The 23,286-nt window shown below is 37.3% G+C and overlaps 1 protein-coding gene across 9 annotated transcripts in view; it reads left to right on the top strand.

The window, feature by feature from the left end:
* Positions 1 to 536: 536 nt before the first annotated feature.
* The window catches only part of ECT2 (epithelial cell transforming 2), a 71,565-nt gene continuing 48,815 nt past the window's right edge, over positions 537 to 23,286 (top strand). For 4 of the 9 annotated variants that reach the window (XM_045037260.1, XR_006585244.1, XR_006585243.1 and 1 more), the window contains exons 1-13: positions 910 to 928; positions 4,384 to 4,535; positions 5,889 to 5,968; positions 6,073 to 6,165; positions 8,199 to 8,381; positions 10,279 to 10,368; positions 11,212 to 11,319; positions 12,255 to 12,328; positions 14,594 to 14,724; positions 14,873 to 14,988; positions 16,156 to 16,218; positions 17,577 to 17,799; positions 22,426 to 22,562. In XM_045037260.1, coding sequence (XP_044893195.1) covers positions 4,406 to 4,535; positions 5,889 to 5,968; positions 6,073 to 6,165; positions 8,199 to 8,381; positions 10,279 to 10,368; positions 11,212 to 11,319; positions 12,255 to 12,328; positions 14,594 to 14,724; positions 14,873 to 14,988; positions 16,156 to 16,218; positions 17,577 to 17,799; positions 22,426 to 22,562 — 1,428 coding nt within the window. In that variant the 5' untranslated portion in view covers positions 910 to 928; positions 4,384 to 4,405. Of the gene's footprint in view, positions 696 to 782; positions 929 to 4,383; positions 4,536 to 5,888; positions 5,969 to 6,072; positions 6,166 to 8,198; positions 8,382 to 10,278; positions 10,369 to 11,211; positions 11,320 to 12,254; positions 12,329 to 14,593; positions 14,725 to 14,872; positions 14,989 to 16,155; positions 16,219 to 17,576; positions 17,800 to 22,425; positions 22,563 to 23,286 lie in introns of those variants that run through there. The other 5 variants (XM_045037261.1, XR_006585246.1, XR_006585247.1 and 2 more) reach the window with 4 other exon arrangements.

Raw genomic sequence — 23,286 nt, 5'->3', positions numbered from 1 at the left:
CATACATCAGAATTTAAATAACTGGCTGCTGATTTGAAGTCTACCTGGAGAGTCCCCGAATTCCTAAGTCCTGGCTCTGTCACTCCAACAGAACTACCAAAGTGAAAACACTTTTAGCCAACTTTAAATAACATTCATAAAGCAGAAAGCATATAGGCAAGAAAATCAGCTCCAGGGGCTGTGCCCGTAAGGGCACAGATTTAAAGGATTTAGTGACAGTTAGTAATAAAGTTGGCAGGGGAGAAGAATCCACTCAAACTTGACTCAGGAAATGGGATGATTACTGAGTAAACAAGCGGTAGCCACAGACACACCTGCCACTCCCAGAGAAGCCCAAGAGCTACCACTTCCACCTTCCGGCCACATCCGGGCACTTCTCTTACAACCCGTCCTCCCCCCCCCCCCCCCCCCCCCGACGTTCGGACGTCTGAGCCGTTGGGTTTATTTGAAACACACGCAGAACCAATCAATCGGCGTCTGAGGCGAGGTGGGCGGGGAGCAGCGGCCAATCACCGCCCCTCTGGAGACCCCAGCCTATGGGATGGAGGTTGACATCACGCGCCAATCGGCATGGCTTTTAGAGAAAGCGGCTCACTTTTTGAATTGTTTGTTGCTGACACCGGCGAGGAATGGCGGTAACAGTGAGGGGAATCGGTGCTTGAAAAGGTGGACTTTCAAGGCGATTTTTGAGAGTGGTGAGGACTTTGTGGGTGTGGGTAGGGGAAGTGGGAGTGGGCCAACCTTCCCGGAGCAGTGGACCCCTTCTCTAGTCCGACTGCCCCGCCCCGATGACCGCGAATTCCGGAGCATCCCTGCCAGGCTTCCTGGCTCTGGAAACCCCCCCACCGCACTCCCGACAGCTGGGCCGTGATGCGCAGTGGGATCCCGAAGTCCCCCAGGTTGCTGGGCATCTTCACCCGCTCACCTGGTTAGATATTTCTTCCGGAAGAATGTCTGGGTGAAGGGAGGGAGTTGGGAAGAGTGCTCTCGACTAGCCGCATTGTCCTCTGCGGCTCTGGCGGCCGGCAGCTGCAGTCTTTGTGGGCTTATCTCAGAGTGTTTAGTGGTTTCACTCTAAGATTCTTCTTGGTGTCTTCTCTGCAGGAAGCTTAGTTTTTAGTTTTTAAAACGCCAGCTTATTCCGGCCTCTCCCCAACCCCTCCGCGTGCGCCTTCCTCCCCGGTACAGATTTGTTTGGCTTGGTGGTTAAAAGTGCAGCCTCTGGAATCAGCCGGGGTTTGAATCCCTGTTTTAATGACTTGGGTGGTTACTTAACCTCTCTTTTCTAGGCTTCTTTATGAGATGGAGACAATAATAGTACCTGCCTCTTAGGATTGTTTCAAAGATTAGATAAATACAAGTAAAAGACTTAGAACAATATCTGCCACATATTAAACATTAAATCGATATTAACCAAAATTTTTATGTTAACACTAATGTTATTATTGTCAGTAATAACAACCATCATACCCACTATTGTATTTAGCTCCTCTGAAAGATGATTGCTTTAAAAAAAAAAAAAAAGTAAAAGGAAACCTAAAGTGAGTATTTAAGTGACAGGTTTTCTGTTTGGGATGAAAAGAGGCATGTTTTGCTGTTATTTAGTCAAAAACTGCTTGAGTATGTTCTTGGAATGAGAAATAAGCTTAGTATAGTTTATGAACACTGATCCTCTTGTCTTTATTTAAAAAGTTTACAGGGTGCCCTGGGTGGCTCAATCCATTAAGTGTCTGACCTCAGTTCAGGTTATGATCTTGTAGTTTCTGAGTTCGAGTCCCCAGCCCTGTGTTGGGCTCTGTGCTGACAGTTAAGAGCCTGGAGCCTGCTTAGGATTCCGTGTCTCCCTCTTTCTCTTCCTCTCCCGTTCGTACTCTAATCTCTCTCTCTCAAAAATAAATAAACATTAAAAAAAATTTTTTTTAAAAAGCTTGCAGAATACATGAATATGAAAGTGTAATTAGTGCATTTCCATTTGTAATCAGAGTGTTGGATATTGTCATCAACTTTCCATGCAGCTCTTTTTTTCCCTAAAATTTGAAGCTATTTCAGCAATAAATTGATCACATATAGTATTATCAGAGACAATTTTAATTTTTAATTACCTATATTGATGATATTTAAACAGGCAAAGGAGAGGAGTGCCTGGGTGGCTTAGTTGGTTGAGCCTCCCACTCTTTTTTTTTAAGTTTATTTACTTATGGGTGAGAGAGAGGGAGAGAGAGCACAAGCTGGGGAGGGGCAGAGATTGAGAGGGAGACACAGAATCTAAAGCAGGCTCCGAGTTGTCAGTGCAGAGCCTCACCGAGGGGCTTGAGCTCACCAACCCTGAGATCATGACCTGAACCAAAGTCAGACACTTAGGTGTCCCAAGCCTCCCATTCTTGATGTTGGCTCAGATCATGATCCCAGGGTCATGGGATCGAGCCCTGTGTCCAGCTCCATGGTGAGTGTGGAGCCTGCTTGACTATTAAGAATCTCCCTCCTCCATTCGTTAAAGTATATTAGTTCATCTCTCGACTTTTAAGTTTCTTTTAAGAGAACTTTGAATGAAAGCCTTTTCTTTTTCACTGGTAACAATTACACGTAAGAGACTTAACCAACAAAAACAATAAGGGCTGGATAGAATATGTTGTTGATTCTAAATAAAGACTCTTATTAGCAACTATTGGAACATTCCTTTGGAGATCCTTAGAATAATGATTGATATAGATGTATGGGAAGACAATAAAAAATGTCTACATTGTGAATATTAGGAAGGTTAGCAATTGTTGCTCATTTTAAGATGTCATCTATTAAGTTTTCATGACAACTAAATTTGATTTTCTTTCACCGATTTGAAAACTGAGTGCAGAGTTAGATGGGAACCTGAGTCGCCTGGCTTTGAAGTGCTCACCTAACAATGATGCTGAGGTCTGTGGTTATCGTTAGTGTGCATATCTTCACTTCTGGATGTATCACCATCCAGAAATGATGCTAATGATACTGTACTGTTTGTCTACAGCATACAGTTTACTTAAACTATTACTTTGATAAAAACCAGGTGGATGATATTTGTATATTTTATTAATCTAAAAAAAGTAGGGAAGTATAAAATAGATCAGACATGTACCTCCAGATAAAGATAGGACCTTCTCTTTATATTTGTCCAATATTCTGGAAATTAACTTAAAGATAATAATAAACTTACATAACAACCTTTGATTTGAATTGATGAAAATTCACTTAACTTTTCTTTATTCCCTGCTTGCCTAACTTTTCAACTCTGAAGTCCTGGAAGTCTAAAAAAAAAAGATTTTCTTTCATTGTCCACATAGTGACACTAATCCCTGCATAATTATCTTGTTAAATCTTTTAAAGGAGAGATAACTGTAAAGTAATAAGAAAATACAGATAAGCGGGCAATCCACTTATACATGAGATATACAGAGAAATCCACAGAGAATGAGTCAAGAGCAGTGGGTTGGGGGTTGAAAGATGTGCTAGGTAGAGAATCGAGCACTATTAAATGTAAGTGGTTGTGGAGTAAATTGTGACCTGTGTTTAAAAAATGTTGAGAAATACACTGTGGCTGGAGCATACAGTATATGTGGGATGTGGGAATTGAACAGGAGATGAGGTTGAATAGGTAGGCTAGGACCAATTTTAAACCTGATGGTGAATTTGGACTTGGCCTTATCAGGAGGAGTGCCCATGGAAGTTCTTAAGCAGGGAGGTGATATGGTCACTTTTGTTTTTAGGACTATACCCCAGGAAACCATGTGGAGAGTGACCTGAAGAAACAGATGATAAAGTTGTTTGGGGCTGTTGTATTTGACCATTGTGGCATTGAGCACAGAGAAGACGGACTGGGTCTCAGCTCTTTTTTTCCTACAATTTGATGCTGCTCTGGCAATAAAATGATAATCAGAGATACTTCCTATGAGGTTCCAGAGTACTTGAGATGGGATTGATAGGGATTTGGGGAGGACAAAGAACGTAGAGGAAAGAGTAAGGATAGATCTAGTTTTTGACCGGGATTATTTGAGAGATGGTAATAATATAATGAACATAGGAAGAGGAATCGGTTGGTTGAGGGCAAAGGTGTGGGGGAGGGAGACAGAATATTTATGACTATCTTCTGAATTTTCATTATATGTCAGATAATGTTTTGAGTACTTTTCATATGTTGTTATTTTTACTATATTCCTATGAGTCATGCATTAGTATCTTTATTTTACAGAAGAGGAAACTGAGGCTCAGAGAACTTGAATGACTTTTCTTTGGTTCAGTATTAAGAAAAATGAGTAATGCTACTTTTTATAGATTCTAGATATAAAAGTAGAGCCTCTAATGCTTGTTTTTGCCCAATGATCATGTATTTTTATTCAAACTCTATTTTTTCAGTCATCGTAGAAGAGTACAAACAATGGCTGACAGTAGTGTATTAACATCCACTATTGAAAGGACAAGCTTGGCAGACTCCTCTATTTTTGATTCTAAAGTTACTGAAATTTCCAAGGAAAATGTACTTACTGGATCTGCTTCATATGTTGAAGGTAAACCTGTTAATCATCTTTAAAACACCAAATCACTATTTTAATCCTAAGCTTACTAACTAGGGACTTAGGATTTAAATGTAATACTAACTGTTAAGGTAAAGTACAGGTATTCAGTAAATATTTGTTGACAGAATCTCTTTATACTGTGTAGATTTTTTTGTTTTTATTTTAATTCCATGTTAGTTAACATACAGTGTTAATATTATTTTAAGGTATACAATATAGTAATTCAGCACTTCCATACATTACCCTCTGCTCATAACCTATTTAACCCATCCCTCCCACCCCCTCCCCTTGGGTAACCATCAGTTTATTCTCTATAATTAAGAGTGTCTTGCTTTGTCTATTGTCTCTCTCTTATTTTTTCCCTCTGCTTGTTTGTTTTGTTTCTTAAATTCCACATGTGAGTGAAATCATATGGTATTTGTCTTTCTCTGACTTATTTCTCTAAGCATAATACTCTAGCTCCATCCATATTATTGCAAATGGGAAGATTTCATTCTTTTTTTATGGCTGAATAATATTCTATTGTATTTATATATACCATATCTTTATTCATTCATCAATTGGTGGATACTTGGCTTCCATAATTTGGCTATTGTAGATAATCCTGCTATACATATAGGGGTGCATGTATCACTTTGAATTAGTGTTCCTGTATTCTTTGGGTAAATACCTAGTAGTGTGATTGCTGTATCACGAGGTAGGTCTATTTTTAACTTTTGAGGAACCTCCATACTGTTTTTCAGAGTGGCTGCGCCAGTTTGCATTCCCACCAGCAGTGCACAGGGTTTCTTTTTCTCCACATCCTCACCAACACTGTTGTTTCTTGTTTTGTCGACTTTAGCCATTTATATATACTGTGTAGATTTTTGGTTATTGTTTGGATTAATGCTTCCCAACTTTGAAGGAGAAAGCATCTTATTGTTCAATATTGCTTTTTTCTGTATGGGAGGGCAATGTAGCTGCAACACTGTTGGTTAGAATTTATTCAGTTATGACCGGTCAGGTGAAGAGCCACTTCTTCACTTAACCGCTTTATAAATGGGTCTGTCCTGAAGCAGCATCCACTGTTGAAGAGGATGGCTGTGCAAGATAGTGAATGCTTTTTTTTGATTAGGAGGGGTGCTGATGTTTGTATCTACTACAGTGTGTTTTCTCTTTCTCTAAAGTGATAGATGGCCAAATTTGTAAAAATAAACTAGGAATTAAGTCATTTTGATCTGAGAGACTATTATGATCTCCTCAAAGATGGAAAACATGCCAGATATAGCCAAAAAGGGATTAAGGAACTGCTAATTTTGATGTTGTTACCTGATAAACATATTTAAACATTTTTGATTTTAATAGAAGAAATGCCTCAAATTGAAACGAGAATGATATTGGTTCAAGAAGCTGGAAAACAAGAAGAACTTATACAAGCTTTAAAGGTATGGAGTTTTAGCTTTTTTTAAAAAAAGGTAATTTTTCTTCCATCAGCGTTTAAATAATTTTATAGTTTTCTTAATCTTATACTTAAGTCTCTTTTCCACAGACTGTTAAAATAATGGAAGTCCCTGTTATAAAGATAAGAGAAAGTTGTCCTGGAAAATCGGATGAAAAATTAATAAAAAGTGTTGTTAATATGGTAGGTCAAGCATTTCATTGCATGTGGCATGCTGCACTACTCTTGATTGTGTTCTTATATTCCACTTAATGGTGATTGGACCTAAATTAGGCACAAGGTATATTTTGTGCACTTCGAAGCTAGAGGAATAGAAACTTTTATATTTATTTTTAAAATTTGGATATTTCTGAAACCCCAAACTATAGTATGTTTCATAAGTAGCAAAATCCTTACTACTTTGTTCTTGTTAAATTTAAAAGTCACATCATATGTATCTACAAAGATCTGATGTTTTTCTTTCTTTAAACCCTTTGGCTTCTTTTTTTTTTTTTTTCCATTAATTTTATGTTTACTCAAAATTCTTGCTTTCTTTCCAAATTATAAATCATAATAAATGACAGTCATCAGGGAATTTGTCCCAGCATATGAAATATATCTAATTCTGTATTAGCAGTTATATTAGTTTGTGAGGGCTGTGGTAACAAAATACTGAGACTGGGTGGTTTAAGCCATAGAAATGAAATGTATTTTCTCAAAGTTCTGGAGGCTAGAAGTCTAAGATCAAGATGTTGGCATCTTGATCTCTCTTGAGTTCTCTTTCCTTGGCTTGCAGATGGCTGCTGCTTTTTTTTACTGTGTCTTTCTTTACATGGCCTTTCTGTGCATGCACATCCCTGATACCTCCTGTGTGTCCAAGTTTCCTCTTCTTAAAGTACACCAATTAGACTGGATTAGAGCCCACCTACCTGATCTCATTTAATCTTAATTACCTCTTAAAAGGCCCTATCCAAATATAGTCTCATTTTGAGGTATGGGGTTTAGGGCGTCAGTGGTTTAGGGCGTCTTGAGGATACACAATTCAGTTCATCACATCAGCCTAGCAATAAAACCCAAACAATTTACTGACCTTTCAGAATTTTCTTTTAAATGGTTCTGTTCTTTTGGGGCGCCTGGGTGGCTCAGTCAGTTAAGCGTCATGATCTCACAGTTCGTGAGTTCGAGCCCTGTGTCGGGCTCTGTGCTAACAGCTTGGAGCCTGGAGCCTGCTTCGGATTCTGTGTCGCCCTCTCTCTCTGCTCCTCCCCCACTCGTGCTCTGTCTGTCTGTCTCTCTCCTTCAAAAATAAATAAAAACATTAAAAAAGAATTTATAAAAAAATAAATGGTTCTGTTCTTTTTGCACAGGAGCCATGCAGGTACTTAAATACCTTCATTCTTTTTTGTAAATGCACATTATAAAATTTTATGCTAAATGGTAACTTGCCTTTTTATATCCTACATTTGCTGTGTGGCAACTGCCAACATATTTCATATCTTTCTATTTCTCTCATATATACTGAAATGATTAAGTTAATCTGCACCCTTTTTGTAGATTAAAAAAAATTTTTTTTAATGTTTAGTTTTGAGAGACAGTGTGAGCAGGGGAGGGGCAGAGAGAGAGAGAGAGAAAGACACAGAATCAGAAGAGGCTCCAGGCTCTGAGCTCTCAGCACAGAGCCTGATGTGGGGCTCGAACTCACAAGCCATGAGATCATGACCTGAGCCGCAGTTGGATGCTTAACTGACTGAGCCACCCAGGTGCCCCCCCTTTTGGTAGATATTAAGTGCCATAGTATCCTATTTTTGTGAAGATAATTTATGTAGGAAGAACTATAAGTGTGGCATCATTTTCTTGGTGAGAATAAAAAGTAATAGTGGATGTATTTCTAATGCATCTTGTGTCAAAATGTATATACTTAAAAATCGTTTTAATTTTATGTGCATTGTAGGTGATTTATAATGACTACTAAGTCACATTAAAAGTTATGCCTTTATGATGTTAATATTCAAAATTTAATGTCAATATGGATGGAGATATGTATATGTAAAAATACAAATAAGTAATGAAATAAGGCTGTTTACTATTAAGTATAATGCTCACTGTGTGATTTTACAGTTTACTACAAATATAAAAATAAAAATGTTGAACTGGTTTTTAGATTAGAGTTATTTGAATTAATTTTATAATCTATAAATAATTTTTTTTTCTAATAACCACCTGGAAAAAAAATCAAGGAAATTAAAGTACCCTTTGTAAAGATGGAATCAGTGGAAGAACTTGAAAGTTTGGATTCTCCAGAATTTGAAAATGTATTCATAGTCTTGGATTTCCAGGATTCTGTTTTTAATGAGTTATACAAGACTGATCATAGAATTATTGGGCCACCAGTTATCTTAAACTGTGCCCAAAAAGGAGAGGTAAGAAAATACACATTTATCATGACTTTTCAAGGTTAAATTTTTATTAATGAATTTTCTGAAAATTCATGAGCAGAAAAATCCTGTTAATTGTTGGGAGTATGTAATATTTAGAATAGGGATAGTAGTGGCTACTTTATTATAGTCCTTTAAATCTTTCTATTATAACTTGCAGGAGTGAAAATCTAAGACTTTTGAAAGTTAATAATAACAGCTAGATATTTGTGTGTATATATACCAGCAATGTCTTGGGAAGAAATAATTTCTTAAACTTGGCTTCCAGAAATGTATACATGTACATAAACTTATTTTCTTTCATAGAACAGATACACATTTCCATTTTTATTAGTTACCGCATGGTTTAAAATTATTTTAGCTTTTTGTTTGTTTGTTTTATATTGGGTTGTAACTTTATTTATTTCAAGTAATCTCTTTACCCAGCATGGGGCTTGAACTTCCTGCCCCAAGATCGAGTATCACATGCTCTTCCAACTGAGCCAGTCAGGCACCCAGCTTTTTGTTTTTGTTTTTGTTTTAAAGTTTACTTTTGGTGGGGGAGGGACAGAGAGAGGGAGAGAGAATCCCAAGCAGGGTCTGCGCTGTCAGAGCAGAGCCCTACATGGGGCTCGATTGTGCCACAACCATCAGATCATGACCTGCAAAATCAAGAGTCAGGTGGCTTAGTGGACTGAGCCACGCAGGTGCCCCACCCTCCTCCAGCCTTCACCACCGACTTTTTGTTTATAAATAACATTCAGGCTAGAGTTGTAATAAAGTTAGTCCCTATTCTAACGGCACCAGGGGGCTCAGTTGGTTACTGACTCTTGATTTAGGCTCAGGTCTTGATCTCATGGTTCGTGAGATTGAGTCCCATGTTGGGCTCTGTGCTGACAGTGGGAAGTACTTGGGATTCTCTCTCTCCCTCTTTCTTTGCCCCTCGCCTGCTCACTCTAGCTCTCTTGTGCGCTCTCTGTCTCTCTCTCTTTCAAAATAAATAAGCTTAAAAAAAAAAAGTGGTGCTTTCAAAAATCAAATAAACTTTTTAAAGACCAAAATTATGAAATAATCTTGTATAATGGTGGGAATTATATATTTATACATTTTTTTAAAATAATTTTTTTAACGTTTATTTAATTTTGAGAGAGAGAGACAGAGCACGAGTTGGGGGGGGGAGAGAGAGAGAGAGAGAGACACACACACACACACACACTGAATCTGAAGCAGGCTCCCAGGCTCCGAACTGTCAGCACACAGCCCGACGTGGGGCTTGAACCCACGAACCATGAGATCATGACCTGAGCCGAGGTCAGACGCTCAAATTATTGAGCCACCCAGGTGCCCGATAACATATTTTTTTAAACCATTCTCTTTCTATTACACACACACACACACACACACACACACACACACACACACATATATCTCCATTGGTTAAATTATTTACTATTTTCATTTTTTTAGCTCAAAAATTGGAACATTTGATTCAAATATATGTCATTTGCCTAGTGTTCATTATAAAATATCTTTGAACTATTTTAACTCTAATTGGAAATTTTTACAATAGTGGATGGAGTCTGAAATTTTTGCTAGTAGATAAGACTTTGAATATGTCAAGGTATATTTTAAAACTGGAGGTTTGCATGTAAATATATGTTAATTTGCAATTAGTAAAGTATTTAGATTGTGTCAAATATGATTTTGGAATCCTGGGAAATGTTTTTATTGTAAAACTTGTAATTTTTTTTTGTTTTGTATCAAAAAAATGCAAGAAATCTTTGGATTGACAAAGTTGATTTGGATTGACAAAGTGGAGGGGGAAATATATTTAGCTGGGGAAACATATGTTTTGTTCTCTACTATAAAGAAAGCTGACAGATTTAAAACTTGTATCCTTCAGCCTTTGCCATTCTCATGTCGTCCACTCTACTGTACAAGCATGATGAACCTAGTCCTGTGCTTTACTGGATTTAGGAAGAAAGAAGAACTAGTAAGTATTTTAAAACATTCTATTCAAGGAATATTTCTTCTAGCCTAATAAGTTTAAACTGACATTTTTTGTGGGTGGTTATATCATGGTTTTATTTAAAACATATTGAAGGACAAGTTTTAAATTTTGTGAAGAAACATTCTGAAGACCCTTGTAAAGAAACCTTTTGAATTTTTTTTTTTTTAACGTTGATTTATTTTTGAGAGAGACAGACAGAGCTTGAGTGGGGGAGGAACAGAGGGAGAGGGAGACACAGAATCTGAAGGAGGCTGCATGCTCTAGGCTCTGAGCTGTCAGCACAGAGCCCGACGCGGGGCTTGAACCCACGGACCGTGAGATCATGACCTGGGCCGAAGTCGGGTGCCCAACCGACTGAGCCACCCAGGCGCCCCAAGAAACATTTTGTTTAGGATGGCAGGCATATGAATGAACAGAAATACTTCATAACTATCATCTGTTCAAATTGTCATTTTGTTAAGTATTATATCAGCTACATTATTTGAAGTTTTTGTTTACAAATTGTAATTTATTTTTTTAATAACATTTACATTTTTTTAAAAAATGTTTATTTTTGAGAGAGAGAGAGAGACAGAGCATGAGCAGGGGAGGGGAAGAGAGAGGGAGACACAGAATTCGAAGCAGGCTCCAGGCTCTGAGCTGTCAGCAAAGAGCCGACACAGGGCTCAAACACAGGAGCTGTGAAATCATGACCTGAGCTGAAGTCGGATGCTTAATTGACTGAGCCACTCAGGCGCCCTTACACATTGCAATTTCATGTTAAACATAATTTAAAATTTTTTCAAGTTAATCATAAAGTTAATGTTGCTTAATTTTTCTTTTGAGGTCAGATTGGTGACATTGGTTCATCACATGGGTGGAGTTATTCGAAAAGACTTTAATTCAAAAGTTACACATTTGGTGGCAAATTGTACACAAGGAGAAAAATTCAGGGTATGTAAACTTGGGTGTATTTCAATATAGCATTTTGGGGGGATGGATTTAAGCCTATCTGTTTCTCCCATTATTTATTGAGGATCAGAAATTCAATTTTTGCTACATATGCATTTAGTAAAAATTTTAAATTGTAGGAGTGTGGTCCTTTCGATTTTAAGGAAGCAATGGAACCTGAGATAGGTCTTGAAATAAGTAGGATTGGTGAATGAGTAGGATTGTGGAGGTTGGTAGATGGGTAACGTTTCAGGCAAAGGTTGGTTGGTGAATGAGCATTGGTGAATGAGAGTTGGGAAGTGTTGAGCAGATATTTCACTCTTGTCTAAATGGTCTTAATAAGAACAGAGCTATATTCTTATAAAATAGTTCTAAGATTTAACTAGTGAAAACTATAAAAGAATGGGAGAAGTTACTTCTATTAGAATTAAAATCTTTAAGTTTACACTTGAATATCTTAGGGAGAGTTTATCACGTTCCCACCCTCCATCAGTGTATTTATGTAACAGATGGTAATTTTGGGGTAATAACGAATTCTTGGGAGGTATACTTTTCAATTCATATCTTAGTTTTTAGTGACTTAATTAGATATTTTCCTCTGTTGTGTTGTCTTGGGGGTCAGTACTTCCAAAAGGAGGAAACCCAGAGAAAGGAAACACAGAGAAAGGAGAAATAGAAATGTAGTAAAATAAACTTAACTTCAGAGTTGTATTTATTTAAAATAAGGAAATGGTTTAGACATCATGGAACTTGTTCTAGATTATTTTAACCTAAGTTGTACAATTGAAAGACAATTTTTTGTTGATTTTTATTTATATTTTGTCATAAAGTAGATGAATAAAACTCTAAAAAAAAGTATGTATAAAATTGCTTAGAACTTCCATCAATGCAGTTATTTGGGGTGAAAATTTATCATAATTAATGCTCTATATTTTTAGATTGCTGTGAGTCTGGGCACTCCAATTATGAAGCCAGAATGGATTTATAAAGCTTGGGAAAGGCGGAATGAACAGTAAGTATTTAGAAATTCAGTAGTTTATTGTTAGAATTAAATATATTATTAAGGTAAACCTATGTGCCCCAAACCCTAAATTCATAGCTAATATAGACAAAATGAATTCAGTCTTTGGGTGGCCTAAGGAATAAAGTCTAGGAGGAACATAGTTAAAAAAAAATTATAAAAAATTGAAAGACATCTGTGGTACCTTTTGACTTTACCTTGTGAAATAATTGTGATTATCATTAGCATTCTTTTTTTTTTTCAATTTTTTTTTAATGTTTTTTTATTTATTTTTGAGACAGAGAGATAGAGCATGAGCAGGGGGGGCAGAGAGAGAGGGAGACACAGAATCTGAAGCAGGCTCCAGGCTCTGAGCTGTCAGCACAGAGCCTGACGCGGGACTCGAACTCACGGACTGTGAGATCATGACCTGAAGTGGAGTCGAATGATTAACTGACTGAGCCACCCAGGCACCCTGATTATCATTAGCATTCTTTTTTCCCCCCAAGATGTTATTTAAATTCAAGTTAGTTAACATATAGTGTATTATTGGTTTTAGGAGTAGAATTCAGTTATTCATCACTTAGGAGTATATAAAACCCAGTGCTCATCACGACAAGTGCCCTACTTAATGCCCAATATCGATTTAGTCCATCCCTGTACCCATCGCCCCTCCAGTAACCCTTTCTGTAGTTAAGAGTCTCTTATGGTTTGCCTCTGTTTTTATCTTATTTTATTTTTCCTTCCCTTCCCCTATGTTCATCTGTTATGTTTCTTAAATTCCACATATGAGTGAAATCATATGGTATTTGTCTTTCTGTGACTGACTTATTTCACTTAGCATAATACACTCTAGTTCCATCCACGTTGTTGCAAATGGCAAGATTTCATTCTTTTTGATGGGTAATATTCCATTTGACACTACATCTTTATCCATTCATCAGTTGATGGACATATGGGCTCTTTCCATAATTTGTCTATTCTTGATAGTGTTGCTATATGTTTACATTGGGGTGAATGTGCCCCTTCAAATCAGTTTTTTTGTATCCTTTGGATAAATACCTAGTAGTGCAATTCCTGGGTTGTAGTGTAGTTCTATCTTTAACTTTCTGAGGAAACTCCACACCCATTTTCCACAGTGGCTACACCAGTTTGGATTCCCATCAACAGCTTACTAAGAAAGTTCGTCTTTCTCTGCATTTTTGCCAACATCTGTTGTTTCCTGAGTTGTTAATTTTAGCCATTCTGACAGGTGTGAGGTGGTATCATTGTGGTTTTGATTTGTATTTCCTTGGTGATGAGTGTGTCTGTTAGCCATGTCTTTGGAGAAGTGCCTATTCATGTCTTTTGCCCATTTCTTAACTGGAGTATTTATTTTTTGTGTGTTGAGTTTGATCAATTTTTAAAAATTTTTTAGTGTTTATTTTGAAGAGAGAGAGTGCAAGTGGGGGAAGGGGAGAGAGAGAGGGAGGGAGGGAGGGAGGGAGGGAGGGAGAGAGAGAGAGAGAGAGAGAGAGAGAGAGAGAGAGAGAGAGAGAATATGAAGCAGGCTCCCGGCTCTGAAACTGTCAGCATAGAGCTGGACATGGGGCTTGAACCCATGAACTGTGAGATCATGACTTGAGCTGAAGTTGGACGCTTAACCGACTAAGCCACCCAGGCGCCCTGATAAATTCTTTTTAGAGTTTGGATTCTAGCCCTTTATCAGATCTGTCATTTGTAAATATCTTCTCCCATTCTATAGATGGCCTTTTAGTTTTGTTGATTGTTCCCTTTGCTGTGCAGCTTTCTATGTTGATAAAGTCCTAATAATTCATTTTTGCTTTTGTTTCTCTTGATAATAGTTTCATGCATCTGGGTATTTAGATCATGTTATGTTTTTTATGTTTATCTGGTAACATTCTAAGTGGTGATTGCACTTCATAACCATGTTAAGCTCTCTGACCTCGTAATTCCTTGCTATTCTACTTCATCATTATTTAACATTTCATGAAACCATAGTAAACCCCTGGAACACAGAAAATTTCATGTCCAAAGCAGTGAGTTGAATCTTGTAAAGACTACTCGTGATCAAATTTTGTCAGAAGTTACTCTGAGATGACTGAGAACACATCAATTTGTTTTTTTTTTTTTTAACTGATGTTTTTATGAACATTTCAGGACCACATGTAAAATATTTTTGACATACGGATTACACTAAAACTTTAAGAATTAGTATAGATTTATAAATTCACATTTAAGTTAAGCTGGTTTTAGAACAGTATATTTTGTTTTTAGGGATTTCTGTGCATCAGTTGATGACTTCAGAAATGAATTTAAAGTTCCTCCATTTCAAGATTGCATTTTAAGTTTCCTGGGATTTTCAGATGAAGAAAAAACCAATATGGAAGAAATGACTGAGATGCAAGGTAGAATTTAGTATAATTTAAAAGTTATATTTTTGTATTTTCTTCCCCACTCTTGCTTAATTCCCTCCTGGTGAATATGCCTCTCTACAAATTCAGGTTTGGAGATAAATAGTTAAGCTTATTTATGCTTGTATGCATTTCTTTTTAGGAGGTAACTGTTTACCTGTTGGAGATGAAAGATGCACTCACCTTATAGTTGAAGAGAATATAGTAAAAGAACTTCCATTTGAACCTTCGAAGAAACTTTATGTTGTCAAGCAGGAGGCAAGTAATTGTAGAATAATTATAATAAATATAATAATAATAAAACTCTATAGTTTTATTTTTTAATAGACTTTTATTTTAATTTTGTTATTTTAAGTAGGCTTCACATCAGTGTGGGGTTTGAACTCAGGACCCTGAGATTAAGAGTTGCATGCTAAACAACTGAGCCAGCTAGGTGCCCTAAGATGGGTTTTTGAAAGATACTACTAATAGTTTCTCTTTTCTTTTCCTTTTTTGTTTTTTAACGTTTATTTAGTTTTGAGAGATAGGCAGAGTGCAAGAGGGGGAGAGGTTGACAGAGGGAAGCACACAATCTGAAGGAGCCTCCATGCTTGGAGCTGCCAGCATAGAGCCTGATGCAGGTCTGAAACCCACGACCTGTGAGATCATGACCTGAGCAGAAGTCAGTCGCTTAATCCACTGAGCCACCCAGGAGCCCCTTCTTCTTCTTCGTCGTCTTCTCCGTCTCTGTCTCTGTCTCCTCCTCCTCCGTCTCCTCCTCCGTCGTCTTCGTTGTCGTCTTTGCCTTCTTCACCTTCTTCGTCTCCTCCTCCTCCTCCTCGTCCCCCTCCTCCTCATCCCCCTCCTCGTCCCCCTCCCCCCTTCTCCTCCCCCTCCCCCCTTCTCCTCCATTTTATTTATTTTTGAGAGAGAGACAGACAGACTGAGTACTAGCAGGGGAGGGGCAGAGAGAGGGAGATACAGAATCCAAAGCAGGCTCCAGGCTCCAAGCTTGTCAGCACAGAGCACGATGCGGGGCTCAAATTCATGCACTGCAAGATTGTGACCTGAGTTGAAGTCAGATGCTTAACTGACTGAGCCATCCAGGCTCCCCTCTTTTTTTTTTTTTTTTTAATGTTTATATATTCATTTGTTTTTGAGAGAGTGAGAGAGCTCAAGCACGGGGAGAGAGAGAGAGAGAGAGAGAGAGAGAGAGAGAGAGAGAGAGAGAGAGAGAGAGAGAGAGAGAGAATTGCAAGCAGTCTCTGCACTGTTGGTGTGGAATCTGGCGTGGGGCTCAATTTCACAAACTGTGAGATTATGACCTGAGCCGAAATCAAGAGCTGGATGCTTAACCCACTCAGCCACTCAGGTGCCTCACCTAATAGCTTTTCTGAGAAGGTAAAATCTTAATTAAAAAAAATTTTTTTTTTGTCTCTCACCTAGTGGTTCTGGGGAAGCATTCAAATGGATGCCCGAGCCGGAGAAACTATGTATTTATATGAAAAGGTATGCTTTTTTTGTCCCTTAGTCATTTGCTCTGTGAATTTGGTGATATAAAGATAACACTTCTGTCTGAAAAGAGCATATAATTGGCATACCAGTCATCTTTTACGTCATGTTTAAGAGTTTCAGAATAATTGGATAATTGGATATTGAGTAATAGGCTGTGTAGCTTTAAGTAAAACTTCAATGCAGTAGATATTTTAATCTAATCTATGGCATTCTGTGCTACTTCTTAGTGATACCATTATGAACAATAACAATCCTATCTTTAGAAACTTAGAATCTTAAGGAAAAGATGGATATACAAACAGTTACAGTGTAGAATATCTGCTATAGTTGAGTAATTATTTTAACTAACCTCACTCTGAGAGACTCAGGAGGGACTGAAAAGAGCAAGTAAGTGTTTAGTCAACTTACTAAGTTAACCTTGTACAGACATTCAGGTTAGATAGCAGGTGGGAGATGGTGTTAAGCTTGAAAAAGCAAGTAGTTTAGTTTACTATGGCTTTAGAAAACTGTGGGAAAGGCCAACAAATATAGCTTATGATGTAGGCAGAATCAAGGAGTTTATAATATGTTAAAGAATTTGGGAAGTATTGGGAGCCATTGAATAATATTAAGGATTGGGAACTGGTGAAGAATATACTAGGTAAGGAGTATTGGGAGCCATTGAAGAATATTAAGGGGAGAGATGTCATTAAAAAAATGACTCTAATAGCAGATTGTAAGCCAGGAAAATGCAGCCTTTGTCCTAGATTGGTGAAAAGTGGTATCATTCACCAAAACATGAAGGGAAGATTTTCTTTATTTGGAGATTTAATTTGAATGGAATATTGAAGACAAGGTACAGATTTATTATGTTTCTATAAAATCTAAATAGGTACTATATTGTCTTCTGACTCTTTTGTTTTCAAGGTTTTTAACGTAAAGTTTAAAATCTGTGCTTAAAATATCAAGAGAGAGCTTTTAAAGTCAAGTGTTATTTGGCAAATATTGGAGAGCAATATGTCCAGGCGCTGTGCTAAATGCTAAGGATACAGTGAACAAAATATGAATGGTCCCTGCCCTCCAGAGTTTATGGCCTAACAGGGGACTAGACAGTAAACAAGCTTACAGATGAATACGTAATGGTGATAGAGCTATGAAGAAACAGAATGAGGTGCTTGGGGTTAGGCAATTACAGTGGTCCCTTGACTATTATGTTTTATGAATCTTCTGAATTACCTTGGCCAGAGTGTATAGTTGTAAAATCATTGTGCAAAATCCAGGTTTTGTCAAACTTGTAAATACATTTTTCTTCTGTTCCTGTCTCAGTATAGAACCAAGGAAGTAAAATAGAGCTTTTGTGCTTTTGATTGCAGGCTAATACTCCTGAGCTCAAGAAATCAGTGTCACTGCTTTCTCTAAATACCCCAAACAGCAATCGCAAAAGACGTCGTTTAAAAGAGACACTTGCTCAGCTTTCGAGAGAGACAGACATGTCACCTTTTCCTCCCCGTAAGCGCCCGTCAGCTGAACATTCGCTTTCTATAGGGTCACTCCTAGATATCTCCAACACACCAGAGTCTAGCATTAACTATGGAGGTAATTCACATTTTAAAAAATTGATGATTACAGTTTAGCAGAATGGAATAATTATTAGAGTATAGGTAAATCACTACTACAGTGAACATGAAAGGTTCTACCTTTTATTACTGTTGTTCTTGCTGAGGAGAAAAGGCACATAAAAATGCTTCCATGTAATGATTGCTTACTATATGCTAAGTGCTTTCTATATTTTATTTGTATATTACTGTAGAAAATGATAGAGCTGTTCAAAGAGCAAATTCTTAACTAGCAAAAAAAAGATCACAGAAGGTGTCACATGAATTATGGAGAAAATAGGTACAATTAAATCACTGTAGGGTAAGTTCAGTTTGTCTCAAATGATAGAAGAAAGCCAGCCCTGTAATTAACTCTTCTCTCTTGGTCATCAGTTTTTCTATTTTTGGTTTTCAATCTGCACATAAATATGTTGTGTTTTTGACACTTAAGAAGCAATCAAAGCCTTCCCTTAACCCCATGACTCTATTTACTATCTCATTTCTCTCTTTCCTTTTACAGGAGTACTCTTCAAAGAATTACCTTGATCTATTGTGTCACTTCCTTGCCTTTCATTGTCTTTTTAACCCAGTGCAATTGAACTTAAGTCCCTACTGCATGAAATTGCTCTTACTGAGGAGACTGACCTTTTTTATGCAGTCAGCAACATTGAACACGTGAACAGCTATTTCTTCCCGGAGATAGTTTTCTCTTAGATTTTGTACGTCATTTCTTGTTCTCTTTTGCCTAACTTCTCCACCTCTAACTATTGAATGTTATTTCTGAGTCATTTCTTCTCTATTGTATTCTTCCTAAATGGTCTCATTTTTAATTCCATGGCTTTAGAAACATTCATATGCTTTTGACTCCCTAATTTGTCATCTTCTCTGTCCAACTGCCTTCTTTTTTTTTTTTTTAAATTTTTTTTTTTTTAACGTTTATTTATTTTTGAGACAGAGAGAGACAGAGCATGAACAGGGGAGGGGCAGAGAGAGAGGGAGACACAGAATCGGAAACAGGCTCCAGGCTCTGAGCCATCAGCCCAGAGCCCGATGCGGGGCTTGAACTCACGGACCGCGAGATTGTGACCTGAGCTGAAGTCGGGCGCCCAACCGACTGAGCCACCCAGGCGCCCCCCAACTGCCTTCTTAATACCTATTCCTATTTGTCCATGCCTAATACACTTCTTAAACTTAATCAAATTAGAACTCTTGGTTTTGATTTTCTCTACCACTCTCAACTCTATTCCTTTGCCACCCTTCCTTTATCGGCCTTTTCTATAAAATGGATCTCTCTTAGACAATTATTTTTGTCTCCTAAATGGTCTCTCTATTCATTTTTGCCTTTTTATTTATTATTCATTATTATTATTATTTTGTTAATGTTTATTTTTGAGGGGGGGAGGAAGGGAGGGACAAAGCATGAGTGGGGGAGGGGCAGAGAGAGAGAGGGCAATACAGAATCTGAAGCAGGCTCCAGTCTCTGAGCTGTCAGCACAGAGCCTGACACGGGGCTCGAACTCATGAACCACGAGATTGTGACCTGAGCCAAAGTCGGACATTTAACCAACTGGGCCGCCCAGGTGCCCCTTTTCCTTTTCTTCCTTCCTTTTCTTCCTTCTTTCCTTCCTTCCTTCCTTCCTTCCTTCCTTCCTTCCTTCCTTCCTTCCTTCCTTCCTTCCTAATTTTAAGTTTATTTATTTATTTATTTTGAGAGAGAGTCAGCACAGGTAGGGGAGGGACAGAGAGGGAGACAGAGAATCCCAAGCAGGCTCCACACCATCAGTATGGAGCCCGACTTGGGGCTCGAATCCACAAAACTATGAGATCATGACCTGAGCCACAATCAAAAGTTGGACATTTGACCAACTGAGCCACCTGGGTGCCCCTTCTTTTTTTTAAAGTTAGTTTATTTATCTAAGTAATCTCTACACCTATCCTGGCCTCTAAACACACAACCCTGAGGTCAAGAGTTGTATGCTTTTCCGACTGAACCAGCCAGGCACCCCCAATTTTGCCTTTCTGCATGCAGCACTTAGGTTTCTAAAATACATATGCCACTTCTCTGCTAGAAGTCATATAGTGGCTTTTTATTACCGTAGCTTCCAAGTTCCTATGTGATCCTTCCTCACCTCCAACCTCATAGGATACCATGCTCTCCTGTAATATTTTAAGTTTCTGTCACACTATCTTTGTTATTCTTCAGATATTCCCACTACATTCATACCTCAGGAACTTTATACTTGCCCTCTTTGCTTTAAAGAAATCTTGTTGGGTTTTCTACAAAGTTACATCCCTGTTTGAGTACTTCTCACCAACCCATTATGTGGTTGTTGTCTTTAGTAGTAGTTTTTACTGTTAGAAACAATATTTTTTGTTTATTTTATTTGCCTCACCAGAATGTAAGCTTTAAGAAAGCAAGAACAGTGCCTCACTAAATATTCATGGAAGGAATTGAGTGTCAATTTAGGGTAGGCCCAGAAAACCAAGGTGGAGTTGAGAAGTAAGATGAGTAAGAATACAGATAACAGTATACAAATTCGTTTTTTAGGAATAGTGAAGAGATTAGTTGACTTGTAGTATGGAGGAGTAATAGTTAAATTAGAAAGGTTAGTTGGGGCCTAATATTAGAGGACTTTAAAATCAGACTGGCATGTCTGAACTGCATATTGTCATTAACGAGGAACTTAAGCTATTGAGCAGTAGAGTAATTGGTTGAGTAGGTAATTTGTAGTGAATTATTCTGAAAAATGATTCAAAGGAAGACAGTTTAGAGATCGTCAGACCATGAAGTAATCTATAGTGGCTTGGGCCATAAGGTGATAAGGTCCTGAGTCAGGGTTACTGATGGTTGGAAAGAAAAGTGGAAATATTGATGGAATGGAGTGACAGGAAGGGAATAAGGATGATGGCAAAGTATTAAAATAGGAGAAATGTTACCGTAGCAAAAACAGGAAGTCTATATTTTGGAGGAAGATAGTGCAGTTTTAGAGAATATCCAGGTAAAATTGAGGTACAAATGTCCAGTGGGTATTTGGAAAAATTGAACTTGATGCTTGGGTAGAGGATTATGATTAGATACATATGTCTGAGAATTTACTGGTTCCATAATCATGATGGACATACTGGGCATGCGATGGTAAGAGCTGATCATAAAGGACTGAAGCTTGAATATGCAGTTGAAGGAACAGGAGAAGAAAATGAACCACTAAAAAAACCCAGACATGACAGTTGTACTAATATATTAGGTACTCTGTATAGGAGAATGCCCAGTTTGTAGATCACTGCCTACACAGAATAATTAAATTAGATCGATGTATGTCAGTTTCTTCCTCCTGAAATATGTAACGGCAGAAGCTCTTGGATCTGTCGAGAGCAGCCTGAAATAACATATGGCAAGTGGGAGAATCTTTGAAGTCTACTAGCTTTAAAAAACATTCAAAGTTCCATAGTACACACCATTGTATTAATAATATTTAAAATTATCATTGAGTAAAGTTAGTATACTGGGACTATATTGTTTTTTTCCATGTCATTCTATTGTATGTTATACATTAGTTTTCTTATTGAAAAACTTGCTATTAGGAGATTCTGTACATAATGTTAAAGTATTTTAATCATAACTGATAGTAAGAAAGTGTATATAAAGCTTTTATGAAATATCATGTTTTTTGAAATATGTATAAAAAATACTAATGTGTCCTCCCGTTTTGTGTTGGACTAGGTGTTTTCATATTATGTTAAGAACTAATGAAGAATTTGCAGTGATGTTGGTTTTTTTGAGGAAGGCTTCCTGCATATATATGTGATAAGTTTTCTGTTACTGTGTAATCATAACAACCTCTTTATCTTTTAACTTAAATATTTTTATGGAGTTTTAAATTTTATTTTTTTTGAGCTTTTTATTTTGAAATATTTTAGATTGCAAAAAGCTATAAAAATAGTACAAAGATTCTAGTACTCTACTCAGATTTCTTTCCCAAATGGAAATATTCTGCCATGATTGTGTTAGCATTCATTCATTCATTCTCTGTCTCTTTCTATATACACACATATTTTTTATGTCTGCACCGTTTAAGTTGCAGATACGATGGCCCTTTATTTCTAAATACTTAAATGTGTATTTCCTAAAATAGAGAGACATTTCTGTACCACTATAATACACGTATTGTAATTAGGAAATTGACGTTAATACTATGTATGACCTACTCTTAATTTTTATTAGTTCCACTCATATCCTTTTTAGGAAAAGAAAAAAGTTCCTTTTTTTTTTTTCCTGGTCTAAGACTCAATCCAGTATCATAGAGAAAGTTGTTATCTCTCTCTAGTCTCTTCTAATCTGGAATAGTTCCTAACTTTCTCTGTTTTTAATGACTTCAACGTTTTTGAAGAGTACAGGCCATTATTTAGTATAATGACAGGCCAAATCTGTCAATTTGGAGTCATTGATACTTTGGACCATTATTTTTTCCTGGCTTTATCCTGTAAAGAAATTTTACTTCAATGAAAAACTAAATGGGTATATTTCTAAGAGTGGATATCTTTCCCCCTTTTTTTGTTGTTAAATCTGCACAGTATCTGGTACTTGTATCTGGTTTTCATTAAATCTTTCCTCCTTTTTACCTTTTAGAAACACCAAAATCTTGTACTAAGTCTTCTAAAAATTCCACTCCGGTTCCTTCAAAGCAGTCAGCCAGGTGGCAAGTTGCAAAAGAGCTTTATCAGACTGAAAGTAATTATGTAAATATATTGGCCACAATTATTCAGGTAAGAGTTTGGTGCAAAATGATCCCTGTTCCAGTGTTCATAACTAAAAAATCTGAGAAGTGTTATTTCTTACAAGCAAATTATATAAGCATAGAATTTGAACATAGATACTAAAAATGAAAATGTATGATGAAAATCTGCTATTAGGGAAATACCATAACTGTAATAGTAGCTTTTATTCATATAGAAATAGCACCATTTTTTATAGTGACTTTAAAAAGAGAAGGATCCTCAGTAGATAATCTTGGAGAGAACTAACTTTTATTCAATGCAGAACTTTGCATGTTCGCTGTCAGGATACTGCATTTATATTCATACGCGGATGTGGTAGATAACTTTTTCTGAAAGTGTGCATTCTAGGAGTCATACTGTATATATGTGAAAAGCAATAGCAATGAAGCATAACAATATGAATGTAATTTTTGTTTTCAGTAATCCTTTCATGTGTCAAGTTTATTTTTTTTCTTTTTTTCTTTTTTTTTTTAAATTTTTTTAATGTTTAGTTATTTTTGAGAGACAGAGCACAAGCAGGGGGTCGGGAGGCAGAGAGTGAGGGAGACACAGAAACCGAAGCAGGCTCCAGGCTCTGAGCTGTCAGCACAGAGCCTGACGCAGGGCTCAAACTACTGAGCCGTGAGATCATGCCCTGAGCTGAAGTCAAACACTTAATGGGCTGAGCCACCCAGGCCCCCCTCATGTGTCAAGTTTCTTAAAGTATGTAGTG

This window comes from Felis catus, chromosome C2 (assembly GCF_018350175.1).
Source record: "Felis catus isolate Fca126 chromosome C2, F.catus_Fca126_mat1.0, whole genome shotgun sequence".
Classification (NCBI taxonomy): Eukaryota; Metazoa; Chordata; class Mammalia; order Carnivora; family Felidae; genus Felis; species Felis catus.
This window is presented reverse-complemented; position numbering and strand designations above follow the sequence as displayed.